Source organism: Heliangelus exortis, chromosome 2 (assembly GCF_036169615.1).
Source record: "Heliangelus exortis chromosome 2, bHelExo1.hap1, whole genome shotgun sequence".
In the NCBI taxonomy this organism is placed as follows: Eukaryota; Metazoa; Chordata; class Aves; order Apodiformes; family Trochilidae; genus Heliangelus; species Heliangelus exortis.
The window spans coordinates 4,635,917-4,649,020 of record NC_092423.1 but is presented as its reverse complement, the minus strand read 5'-3'; the positions used below and the strand labels follow the sequence as shown (position 1 = coordinate 4,649,020).

The 13,104-nt window shown below is 39.1% G+C and overlaps 1 protein-coding gene across 3 annotated transcripts in view; it reads left to right on the top strand.

Moving 5' to 3' along the window:
• The window catches only part of MINDY4 (MINDY lysine 48 deubiquitinase 4), an 82,211-nt gene that overhangs the window by 25,481 nt on the left and 43,626 nt on the right, over positions 1-13,104 (top strand). For all 3 annotated transcript variants that reach the window (XM_071734604.1, XM_071734603.1, XM_071734601.1), the window contains exons 6-9: positions 2,088-2,146; positions 2,462-2,571; positions 3,736-3,852; positions 8,169-8,257. In XM_071734604.1, coding sequence (XP_071590705.1) covers positions 2,088-2,146; positions 2,462-2,571; positions 3,736-3,852; positions 8,169-8,257 — 375 coding nt within the window. The remainder of the gene's footprint in view (positions 1-2,087; positions 2,147-2,461; positions 2,572-3,735; positions 3,853-8,168; positions 8,258-13,104) is intronic.

The window sequence follows — 13,104 nt, the reverse complement described above, 5'->3', positions numbered from 1 at the left end:
GGCCCAGAACTGGACACAGGACTCAAGCTGTGGCCTCCCCAGGGCTGAGCACAGGGGCAGAATCCCTTCCCTGGACCTGCTGGCCACGCTGTTCCCTTATGGTGTTATTTAAGATGCTAAGGTATGCAAGACATTAATGAAGCCAAGAGATATGGTATTTATAGAATCTATAGGACACCCAAACCCTTCTGGGGCAGCAGCTGAGGCTGGATAGGCTGTTCCAACCTGTAGGGCTGCATTCTAAAGTGTTAAGGGTTCTGTTTTTGCAAAACTAGATCAAAATGAGTTGACCTAGGAAGAAACACATTATTCTCTAGAAAACATTGAGGCAATAGTGTGCAGTCTCAGACAAGCCAAAAATGTGGATTATGTTTGTGTATAAGTACAGTAAAGTGATGTGAGTACTTGGCAGAAAAATTGGGAAATTTAATATCATTAAATTACTTTATCATTCTCACTACTTTCTGTTACCAGGAGAGATGAAAACACTGCTTAGTGGCTAGCAGAATATAATCTCACCTGAAATTCAGTATAAGCAGAAAGCAAAGGGTGATGTGACTGTATTTTAAAATAAACCAAAGTCAACTATGTCAAACTCTGTAACACATTATTAATAAATACAGTTCTGTTCAGCTCCACACTACTTATGCCATTTTACAAATTTCCTCTCAATCCTCTCATTTCCATTGACTTTCTGGGCATCCTATTTATTTTTACCCCACATCCTCAGTAACACTGGTGATTCATTTCCATTCTATCTTTTCTGAATTGTTGCCATCCAGATCTCGTTGCAAAAATTCTTGAATTTGTTTATAGAGAAAAGAAGTGTTTCTTTTCTTTTAGGATCAAAGACCATCAATTAAAAAGGTGACAAAATGCTTTTAACTGGAAATGTCCTGAGCATGAAATGTCTGTGTTCTGGTTTTATTCATCTTTCACACACTGAAAAAGGAAATTAGGTTAATGGAAAGTATGTGATATAACAGTGGTTGTTGCTATAATAGTATCATGCATAGAAAGAATGTTGCTGAGGAAATAATTCCATACTATTTTTGAAAAGTTTATCTGTGGAATACCTTTTTGCCAAAGGCCAATGATGTGGCATTGCTCTCTTGAAAGAAAAAAAAAAAAAAAAAAAAAAGGAAAAAAAAGACCATTTTTTACAGCAGTTGTTTGAAACTTTTCCTTGGTTCTGAATTCCTCTTGGTACATCAAGGGGAAGACTAAACCCACCCCATCTTCAAAAATCTAACATTCTATTTAAGTTCTGACTTCACAGCCAAGTGTAAATTCTTTGTCCTTTTAGTAGTTGTTTGTATTAATTTTTAGCCTGGTATTTATGGAGTGTACAATGAAATCACAGGGGCAGTTGAATAACTGCTTCCTATTAGTAGACTGGAAAAGTACTAGCTCTTTATTATTATTTTTATATTTATTTATTAATTTTTAAATTTAATGTAATATTATTAATATATTTACATTTAATTTAATATATTTAAAATATACTTAATTTAATTTAATATTTTAATATTTATTTATCTATATTATTAATAAATATATTGAATTTATTATTTAGATATTTCAATTTCATCTTGATTCCTGTCAGAGGATTTGGTTTTCATGTCCTGGTCCTTCAAACTGAGAGGCAGCCACACACATTCATGTCCTCACTTGAAGTTCAGGGCAGTATCAAATCTGTCCCTGAGCTGGCAGGACCTGACATAGACTGAAATCAAACAAATGAAATTAAACTGATGTAAATCCTGAATCAATTGCAGTGTATTACTCTGTACTCAGTGCCTTTCCTGGTGAATTCCTGAAGTTCAGATTGCTTCTGTTGGAAAAGTTTTTGCTTTAACACCATTTATTTTGTTAGATAAAGATGTTGGTGAAGCTGAGCTCCTTTTTATAGAAAATTTTAAAAGCTAAGATGAAAGCCAACCCTGTGTGTTTGTGTATATATATATATATAAAATATATACATAAAATCATATCTGTCTGGGCAAACTCCTTCTGTTTTATTTCAAGAACTGTTCCCATTAAAAATGAAAATTTAGTCATTAATTTTTTTATTAATCTTAATGTAGGAAGTCTCCAACGTCCACTTGCTATAAAGAAGACCAGATGAAAGATGTCCTAGAATTAGGTAAGTTATGTCAATTTTCAGTTTAGGTTTTGCCAGTATATTCTTCAGAGCTGTGACCAAATAAATATAAATTGCTTCTCTTACCTTATTCTGTCAGCTGATCTGCTATTAACTTCTTGGGTAAGATTGTAAAGAAGTAACTGAGAAGTAATTAAAAGTTGGTTCACATTTTTTTTTTTAATGTGTTCTTTCTGGCTATATTTTCTTTTTTTATAGAGAGATGACAAGAAAATGTTAATTTTCTTGCTGACCCTCTGTCACTAAGCAACTTTTTTTGATCCAACATATGTGGATTTTATTTTTTTTTTCTTTCAGTTGATGTTGAAGATGAAGAAACAACTGGAGATATTTGTAGGAACACAGATCTTTCAACACTCTATATGCTTCAAGTTGTATCAAAGGCAATTGATATTTCTCTTGCAAAAGTAAGACTACCTATGATGATAAATACAATAAAATGTGTGAGAATTCTATTACAATTAATTTAGCCAAAGCTGCAATGGAGAGCTCTGTGTTGCATGTTGCTGTGTGATTTAACTTCTGCTATATTCAGGTGGAAAAATAATGTAGGAATACCTGTCCAAAATTCAGGAAAATACCAAAATGCATCATCAACCCACTTGAAGCACAAATAATAGTTTTAATTAATGAAGCTTGTATTATTTGATTGATTCCTCTTGTCAGTGATTCCTGTCCTTATTCTTCAGTCCTTTAAATAGACAGTGGTTCAGAACAAGTTTATTATTCCCTTATCACTGTTTCTCCCTTGCCTCCCTTCCATATTTTGAGCAGACATGGAACCATTAAATACTTCAAATATTTTCCTTCCCATTCAAACAGAGGGGGGGGGAAAAAAAACCCCAAAACCAAACAGAAAACATAATGAGTGTCTTCCAGTTTCATTTCTAGATCAAAGATGTCCAAGTGACTGTGCAAACACTGAGCAGCCTGTTCTTATTTACTCAGCTTTCCTTTAACATAAATGCAATTTCTTCAGTTTAGCAATTCCTGCATGGCACCAGGCTGCAGTTGTTCAGGGCCAAGATCTGAATTTGCCATGTGCTGATTTGCCAGCCAACATAAAGCAGCCAAACACTGGAGTAATATTTATCTCACCCCAACAATTCTGACAGGGAAAAAAGGGAAAACAGGGAAAAAAGGGAGAACAGGGAAAACAGGCTGCCTTTTCCCTACACTGTGTCCAGTAGGGTCCTTTTCTCCCTAATGTAACCATTAGTAGGTGTTCTTCTAGCTGTTAAATTTAAGGAAATATTCTGTAATTCCTTCATGGGAAACTGTGCCCCAGCTGATCTGTATGAGGAGTTTCCTATGCTGAGTAGCACACAGCACTGTGAATTGAAGGAATATTGCAGGAAAAGGAAAAAATTGCTCCTTTTCATTTGAGTGTTGCTATTTACAGTATGTATAAAACAGAAAAGGGTGGTTACAGTGGGTTAGTCATTCCCCTTCCACACTCCTCCTTTCTTTTCTACAAATTACTGCAAGAAAATATACCTGTGGTTTGGAGGATTTGTTTTTACAATGAGACATTTTCTTTCTTCTCCTTTTTTTTTTTTTTTTTTTAATAGGAATTAAAAAATCTTTTATTTGGCTCTACTCTTTCCTGCTTCAGTGAAGAATGGAAAATGCAGAGTTTTACATTTAATACCATACCACAGTTAAAATATGGCATCGTGCAAAAAAAGGTACTGTAAATTACATCCTTGAAGAGATCTTTGCTTTTTACACTGTGTTTACAAAGGCTGTTTGTTTCAGCAGTAAAAGAAAAAAGGTCTTCCAAAGACTCTTTCTTTTATTTTTCTGGTTACCACTGGGTGATGCCACGTCAAGTCTTGTTAGGAGACTTGAGGTGGATTTCTGAAGGAATCTTAAAGTAGCTACAGAAAGTGTGGATATATGTGTGTGTGTTAAGGGGAGTTATACACAGGGAAGAAGAGAAGCCACATCATAGAATCATAGAATTTTCAGGGCTGGAAGGGATCTTTAAGGTCATCCAGTTCCAACCCCCCTGCCATGGGCAGGGACACCTCCCACCAGTTCAGGTTGATCAGAGCCCTGTCCAGCCTGGCCTTAAAAACTTCCAGGGATGGATGGGGCTTCCACCACCTCTCTGGGCAACCTGTGCCAGGGTCTCACCACCCTCATGGGGAAGAACTTCTTCCTAACATCCAATCTAAATTTCCCCTCCTCTAGTTTGAATCCATTCAGACTTCAGCTGAAAGCTCGTGGTGGTAAAAGAACAAAAGGGCAGAAATTAAGGGTGGAGTTGAAGAGATAAAAGACATATGGGAAAAATGTTTAATGAGTTTAAGATGGAGCTTGATCTGTCCTGAAATGGGGAGGTGTACCAAGAATTGTCTGTGGTGCTTGGGAAATCACAAGGAGATTTTTGCCTCTTGAAGACAGGGGGGGGCACATGATGAGGTTCATTCCTAAAATAAACAGATAATGCCCCTGCTTTATCTGGGGGACTGGAACTGCTGGTGGGACCACTTGGTTTCTGTAATTGTGGACTGCTGCCACAAGATGCCAGCTTGTCCCTAAAACAAGGTTTTCCTCAATTCCTAGGCATCCTCTAGTAAATGAACCTTTCTAAAATCCCCAGCAGGTCCCTGTGGTGACCAGAGTTTGTGAAACCACCCTGAGTGTTTTGGGGTCAGCCTGGGAAGCTTATACCAAATCCACAGAAATTTTTGGTGCTGACAAAGGTCTCTAGGGCATTCAGTGGGAGACTTATTAATTTCTTATCAACCTTGCCTGAGCACCTGACTTTTACAGGCACAGAATACAGTGCTTCAGACTGTCCTGCTCTGGATGCTGGGTGCAGAATATTAGCCTGGCCAATGTGTTGACTCAGACCAGGGAACACAGGACAAGTGATTGTCTCCAAAATCAAACAGATCCATCATAAAAATTCATCTTCCTTAGCTGCAGCTTAATGTTTTTGTCTTTGCCCCATGGCTGCACATGTGTTTGTGTACATACATTTCTGCATCATCCCTGTACCAGGTCTCTTCTAAAAGCAAGAATCTGAGGACTTGAGTAAAGAGTGTGGAAGGGGTAGGATCCTCTTCAGAAAACACTCATCAGGCTTCTGCACTGATGCAGAAAATCTTTATCTGGTCTGAGAGAAGGAGATCATGATGTACTATACAGAAATAAAAGGAAAAGAGGCTTTGGGGCAAGGACAGTGGCTCATAAACATTAACTTACTTTGTTGAGTTAAACATTTAATTAGGCTGATAATCTCAGAATAAAAGCTGCTTTTGTTCAAATAAAACTGAGCAGGAAAAAAAAAAAGATATTAAATGTTAATTTAAACTCCAGAAGGAACCATGGCAGTGATGTTCACTGATCCACAGTTAATGTTACTTTGGTGTTTCAAGACCCTGCTGCTTGCAAACTGATGTGGCATCATTTCTAGTGACTCCCAGGCCATTAAATTCCCTATTATAAGTTCCAGAACAAGAATGGTAAACCAGAGTGTTTTCAGAGATGTGCTTGTTTCAGATAATAAATCTGAACAAGTTCCAAAATTCATTTCAACTGAACAATTCTATCATTCTCACCCACGTTAAGATTCTGTGGTGATATAAGAAGATATTGGGAAAGGTTTCTGTAATTAGTTTGACTGGGAGGCTTTCCCTGTTGGACTGAAATAAACCTTGCTTTTTTCCCTAATGTATTTCAGACTAATGACTCATTAGTTATGTAAGTAAATATAGATTTGTAGTGTGTGTGTGTGTACAACATAAAGGAGAAAATCTAACCTATTCTTTGATTACAGGACCTTTATTTTCTGGGTTGCATGCTGTGCATACTGCAGGTCTCTGTGCTAGGCTTGATGCTGTACTCAAGGCAACCTGAGAATTAAACTGATCACTTTGACTGCATTGCTGTTTTAAAATAAGAGTGCTGGCAGCGTTTTTCAATCTCCTTCAGGGTTTTTGAGAGGTGCTTGCCTGACCCTAAACTAATTTTTCACAGCTTGGTTGTGATCTACAGAGGAAACCAGAGGTGTAGCATATGACTGCAGTGTGATCCTCACTTAATTTCACACTGTGGTGAGAAACAACAGTGTAGATTTAGCATGGGGTAAAAGCAGAGCACAGACTCTCCAGAAAATCTGTTGGTTGGCCCACACCTTCTTAGTCCCATTGTTTTTCATACTTCACTTTTGTAGACAAAGCTGGTACTGATAGCTCAGCTTGTGGGGTGTTGGTTTAGCAAGAACCTGTGGTAAAGTAGTGGAGCTCCTAATGTTAAGAATGGATCTGTATCTGAGAATGGCATCATAGAATCATAGAATCCTAGAATTGGCTGGGTTGGAAGGGACCTCAGAGATCATCAAGTCCAACCCTTGCTCCACTCCCGCTGCAGTTCCCAGCCCATGGCACTGAGTGCCACATCCAGGCTCTTTGGAAATATCTCCAGGGATGGAGAATCCACCCCTTCCCTGGGCAGCCCATTCCAATGTCTGATCACCCTCTCTGTAAAGAAATTCTTTCTAATGTCCAACCTAAACCTCCCCTGGCACAACTTGAGACCTCTTGTGCCCTCTTGTCTTGCTGAGAGTTGCCTGGGAAAAGAGCCCAACCCCCCCCCTGGCTCCAACCTCCTTTCAGGGAGTTGGAGAGAGTGATGAGGTCTCCCCTGAGCCTCCTCTTCTCCAGCCTCAACACCCCCAGCTCCCTCAGCCCTTCCTCACAGGACTTGTGCTGGATCCCTTCCCAGCCTCCTTGCTCTTCTCTGGACCTGCTCCAGCACCTCAATCTCCTTCCTGAGCTGAGGGGCCCAGAACTGGACACAGGACTCAAGCTGTGGCCTCCCCAGGGCTGAGCACAGGGGCAGAATCCCTTCCCTGGACCTGCTGGCCACGCTGTTCCTGAGCCAGCCCAGGATGCCAGGCATCAAGTGGAGACAGAGACTTGGGGCACCATCTGTGGGATTTAATATGCTGATTTAAGTTTCAGTAATTCCCATACTACCCATGTGTTCTGTGATGGGATCTGTGATGTTAGTCTGATGTCCTGCATAGCATGCTCCATTCATGCATGGATGTTCCAGACAAATGATGTTTTTCCTCTGTCTCCTCAGCAAACTAATTGAGTAAATATGATACGAGGCACCTGGGAGAGAACTGAGTGACAAGGGAAGGAGAGTTATGATGAGTAAAGTAGTTTTCTACACAAGAAAACTTGCTTCTCAGGATAACTTGTGCATCTGTCTCTGCCCTATAGTTAACCCAACGAAACAGTTCTTGGTCATGCAGGGGTTGCAGGTGAATTAGCAAGGAGAATGAAATACAGGGTTAACCCATTCCACAGTTTAATATTTCTTTCTAGTGTCTAATTTACATCTCCCCTCTTTCAGATTAAGACCATTACCCCAAATCCTATCACTCCATGCCCTTATAAAAAGTCCCATCCCACCTTTCCTAGAGCCTCTTCAGGTACTGGATGGTTTCTATGGAGCCTTTTATTGTCTATACAGAACAACTTCAGCTCTCTCAGCCTTTCTCCATAGGAGAGTGACTCTCCTCTGGACTTGCTGCAACAGCCCCATGTCCTCCTTATGTTTGGGATCCCAGAATTGGACACAGAAATGCAGGTGGAATCTCATAGAGGGAGGGATTCACCCCCCTTGACCTGCTGGTCATGCTTCTTTTGATCCATTGTCTGTGTTGCTGACATTTGTTTACACAGTCACAGAACAGATATTAAAAAAACCTTTCCTTTGGCATTATGCATGTCTAGGTATTTTTCAAGAAAAATAGGTGGAAAACACAATACTGGTTAGTAACACTGATTTTCATTGCCTTGCAAAAAAAATAAAATAAAATTAAAAATAAAGCAACAGGGAGCACTACAAAGTCCTGGGTGGGGAGAGATAAAAGAATGGCTTAAGCCTGAATGGAAGCACATGGCTTGCAAAGGTTTTCACCAGCATCAAAGAGTGCAAATTTTTTTTCACTCATGGATTGTTCCATTCTTCCCCTCAGGGTGGCCCATGTGGAGTACTGGCTGCAGTTCAAGCTTGTGTCCTACAACAGCTTCTCTTTGCAGACAGTAACAGGAATAAAGACACTCGGTAAGTCAGCAACTGACATCAGAAATGTTCTCCCTACAGAAATAATTTTTTTTTTTTTTTTTTCTGCTGCAGCCACTCAGGAGCTTTTTGAGTTGGAACGGATTGAACTTCTCTTTTTTTTCTGAAGGAGAAATAAAGTAGTGTATGGTTTACTTGTATTTACTCCCCTTTCACCTGTAGGAATTTAGAAGTTGATGTTTTATTTGTGTAACTACTTGCTTATAGTTAACCCAAGAACCTCTGAGAAATCGAACAGCTTGAACTGAAGCCAAGGAAAATTATTAAACTTTGAGATCCCATGGAGATGTAATTTCAAAGAAAATGTAGTCAGTGTTTGAAAGACCGTGAAATTCATGCTGTCTCTGACACTAAGAATCTCAGGGAGGGGGGAAAATTAGTTACAGCCATAATTGTTATTCTTACTACTGTGCTTGGTATTTCACATTTAAGCTTCTTAATAGAATCTGAATTTAAATTCTGTGTGTGTATTTTCTGCTTACTTGAAAGGAATATTGGTAAGTATATCTAGTCTCAAGGAAAATTGTTTGGATTGCTATAAATATTAATGTACTTCTCACTTCTCTGAAGTAACAGAGCTTATTCAGTTAAATGCTAATCTCTAAAATATTTGATTACAATTCTTGTTTTTACCTTTTCTTTTCAAGAAGAGATTAAGTCTATTGAAAAAGAAAAAAAAAAAAAAAATCACAAAGCTTTCCTGTGCTTTACAGGTATAGTTTGATGAATAAAGTTTTAGTGTTATGTTGCCACCACCTCATGTTATTTGTGAACAATACACTGACCCCAGTTTAGTCAGAAGAAAAGGTTTCATGCTGAGATTTTTCTTGAAATTTATTAGCTTAAAATATTAAACATAAACATAAACATAAAAATATATCACATAAACATTGGGCATAAATATACACTTTCCTGCTTGAAACTGTTTAGGAAAGAGACAGGGTCTCTTGATTTGCCTTAGTGTTGACTGGCACTTTGTGTAAATTCATTGTTTGAGCTGTTTTTCATCAACAACGGAAAGAAACAAGCATCTGTAGAATGTTATTATTTGTCTTCAGCACACAGGATGGGAGGTGACAGTTTATCAAAGGTTTTCCAGTCCCTAGAGGTCCAGGAGTGCCCAGGTCCAGGAGTACTAGTGAGTAGGCAGTCCTGATATGAAACACCCAGTAAGCCATTAGAAATGTTTAAAACCAGACTTAGAGTCTAAAAACAATACTGAACATATTATAGTTACTCCTACTATGGCTTTTTCTAGTTATTATTGGCACTGATTGCTTGCAGACCTCAAGAAAAGGGGCAAATAAAGGAGGTGCTGGGAATTCACCACTGAAAAATTGCCTTTTCCTCGAAGTCACTTAAAGGGAATAAGCAGAGACTGATAGAGAGGTGGGGTCAGTGGTATAATATGTGTGCAGAGTGTTTCTCTGGTTAATTCTACTACTGCGTGAAGTTTAGCTTTTTTCTTCTGTTCATTTTTTTCAGTACATCACATCTGTCTTTAATTCAGAACTATAAAATTCATAAAATATCAAAGGCCTGCTGTTCAGAGCATATTTTTTAAACGTTCAAAAATTAGCTACCAAAACATTATTCCAATTCAGATTATAATGAAAGTAGGCTTTTCATGAGAGAATAAGGCTTTTGTCTACATAAAAGGAAAACCTCAGAAACTACCATCCAAGAAAATCAGCACATACTTAGATTTTATGACCAGGAATCTCCACAGAATTCACAGCAGAACTTTTTCTGCTTGTGAAAACCAAGGGTTTGTTTCAACTTGAAGGACAGCCTTTGATCATCCCTTTGAGTGTCAGGTCATCCTTAGTTAAAATAGAGATGTCAGCCTTTTTCTCTTTCAGCATGGTTCAGTGATCAGAAATGTCATAAAATCCTGTGGCAGTCAGAACTGGATTGAGTCCAGACTGTTTAAACTGTAAATATCCAAAGTCATCCCAGCTACAACTTGTCCTGTGTACTTAGCAGCTTTTGCCTCTCCTATTTTTCTCCTCCTATTATTCACATGGTTTTTAAAGATTATTTTTCTCCTCCTATTATTCACATGGTTTTTAAAGATTATGTTTTTACGTATTTTTTATATGAAAAATGCTGCTGAAATATGCAGAAAGTCTCCCAAGGAATTCCAGGTTAGCACATGAGCTCTTTGTCTTTATGCACAGAAATGCTAAAAGCCTTCAGGCTCCTAAAAATGAACAGCAAGATGGACTGTTTTATTCATGAGACAAACATGCTTCTGATCTGTTTGCCAGAGGCAGAAACTCTTAGCAGAAGGAAAGGGAAGTCTCAAAGCTTGAAATGAGAGGATTAATATTCCTTTCTAATTCTAACCTGAGTTTTAAAATTATTTAGTCACTCAGAGCAAGAGTTTGACTTCAGGTTTCTTCAGCATTCAATAAATCATTATCATGTCTCCCTCTTACTCTGCTCCCACTCTCAGACACACAAATGAGTTGCTAATCTGGAAATAAATTTCTGAGTGTCTGTATTAGAACACAGGCAGAGATAAGAGAAAGCTGGGATTGTATTTTTTTTACTTGAAAACTCTCACCAATTATTTCCCATATCTCACATCCTTCGGAGAGGGAAACGTTCTCTAAATGAACATAATATTCAAGGCAGACATTGAACTTGAAAGTCTGTTTAATTTTTTGATGTTTGCTGTTTCTTGTTTAGTCTTTTGAATTATTAGATCTTTTACCCAGATGCTGGGAACAGGTTTTGACATCATCTCCCATGATGGGAGAACACTCTAAGACTGATAATATCTGAATTTCAAACACTGCCATTCTTGAAGCCACTAGAGAAAATTCCAGTTCTGTGCTACTCAGGGGAGTAGATCTATTGTCCATTTCTTCAGGCTTATGGACATTGGGTTTTATTCTTAAATCTGCCAATTTTCCATCACGTTACTTTTGGCCTCCTGGTCCTTTATTTCTCCATTTGCATCTTGGAAGTTAGAATAACAGGGGGCATGAGAAGACTTCACAAAACAGAGTTTGTAGGGAGTTTGTAAGAACTATGCTTACACGTTTTGAATCAATAAACTACTCTAAACATTTTGTACTTTTGCACATCATTGAGTAAGTTCCAAGCCAAGCATCTAAGTGAAAATATTCCAGAAATAGTGGGGTCCACAGACCAATAGTTGCTCAGCTATCATAATGCTTTAGGTCACTACTTTGGAACATACCTTAAAAATACAAGCATAGTGGTGGTACTTGCAGGTGGTATTTTAGATAAAGTTTAGTAGTACATAACATGATACTGTAGATTTCTGAGAAAAGCAAAATAAAAACTTTTTTTTTAAAGTATAAATGAAAAGTCATATCTAAATATAAAACAATCCTATTACAGATATTAAAACAAATGTATTGCAGATTTTAAGATTAGCTTCTCTTATCCATGATTAGCCAATACAGTATTGTTCCCTAAAGTATATTTACCTGTTTTGGGTTTTTTTGTCCAACCAATTATAAATAATTATTCTGAAAGAACATCCGCTATTTCTTTTAGCAGATTAGTTTTCAGGGTATAATTATAGATCTGTGTATAATCAGTTCCTGTTGCTCATATGTTATAATTAGTCTTCTCTTGATTTTGGTCCATTGCTCTTAATAATAATAATAGTTTTGTTGTAATCCTTACTTATAAATCAGACACTATTTTAAGTATTAACCTCTGAAAAGCAAAGATTGAGCATTTCATCTTCCAGATTCACCTGTATTACAAGGGTAATTTCATAGAACATATAGACACAGGTTAGCAAGCTAACAATTGCATAGCTGAAGTACCCATACCACCAGTCTGACCATCATTAAGAGCAACACGACTTCATCCAGAACCCCACACTGCTGTTAACACTTCACCTGGGAAGGCAGGAGGGCTCTGCAGAGGGACCTGGACAGACTGGAGAGTTGGGCTGATCCCAATGGGATGAGGTTCAACATTCCAAGTGCCGGGTCCTGCACTTTGGCCACAACAACCCCATGGGGAGCTCCAGGCTGGGCACAGAGTGGCTGAGAGCAGCCAGACAGAAAAGGACCTGGGAGTCTGGATTGCCAGGAAGCTGAACATGAGGCAGAAGTGTGCCCAGGTGGCCAAGAAGGCCAATGGCATCCTGGCCTGGATCAGGAACAGTGTGGCCAGCAGGTCCAGGGAAGGGATTCTGCCCCTGTGCTCAGCCCTGGGGAGGCCACAGCTTGAGTCCTGTGTCCAGTTCTGGGCCCCTCAGCTCAGGAAGGAGATTGAGGTGCTGGAGCAGGTCCAAAGGAGGGCAACCAGGCTGGTGAAGGGACTCGAGCACAGATCCTATGAGGAGAGGCTGAGGGAGCTGGGGGTGTTGAGGCTGGAGAAGAGGAGGCTCAGGGGAGACCTCATCGCTCTCTACAACTCCCTGAAAGGAGGTTGTAGCCAGGTGGGAGTTGGTCTCTTTTCCCAGACGACTTTCAACAAGACAAGAGGACACAGTCTTAAGTTGTGCCAGGGGAGATTTAGGCTAGATATCAGAAAGAATTTTTTTACGGAGAGGGTGATCAGGCAATGGAATGGACTGCCCGGTGAGGTGGTGGATTCTCCATCCCTAGAGACATTTAAAAAGAGCCTGGATGTGGCACTCAGTGCCATGGTCTAGCAACCGCACCGGTGGGTCAAGGGTTGGACTTGATGATCTCTGAGGTCCCTTCCAACCCAGCTAATTCTATGATTCTATGATTCTATGAATTACCTCCCCTCAAATTACTATTTTGCTTCTGACTTCAGCAGAAACCTGCCCACTGTACCCAGCTGGTTTTACCAGCAGCCTAAAGAAG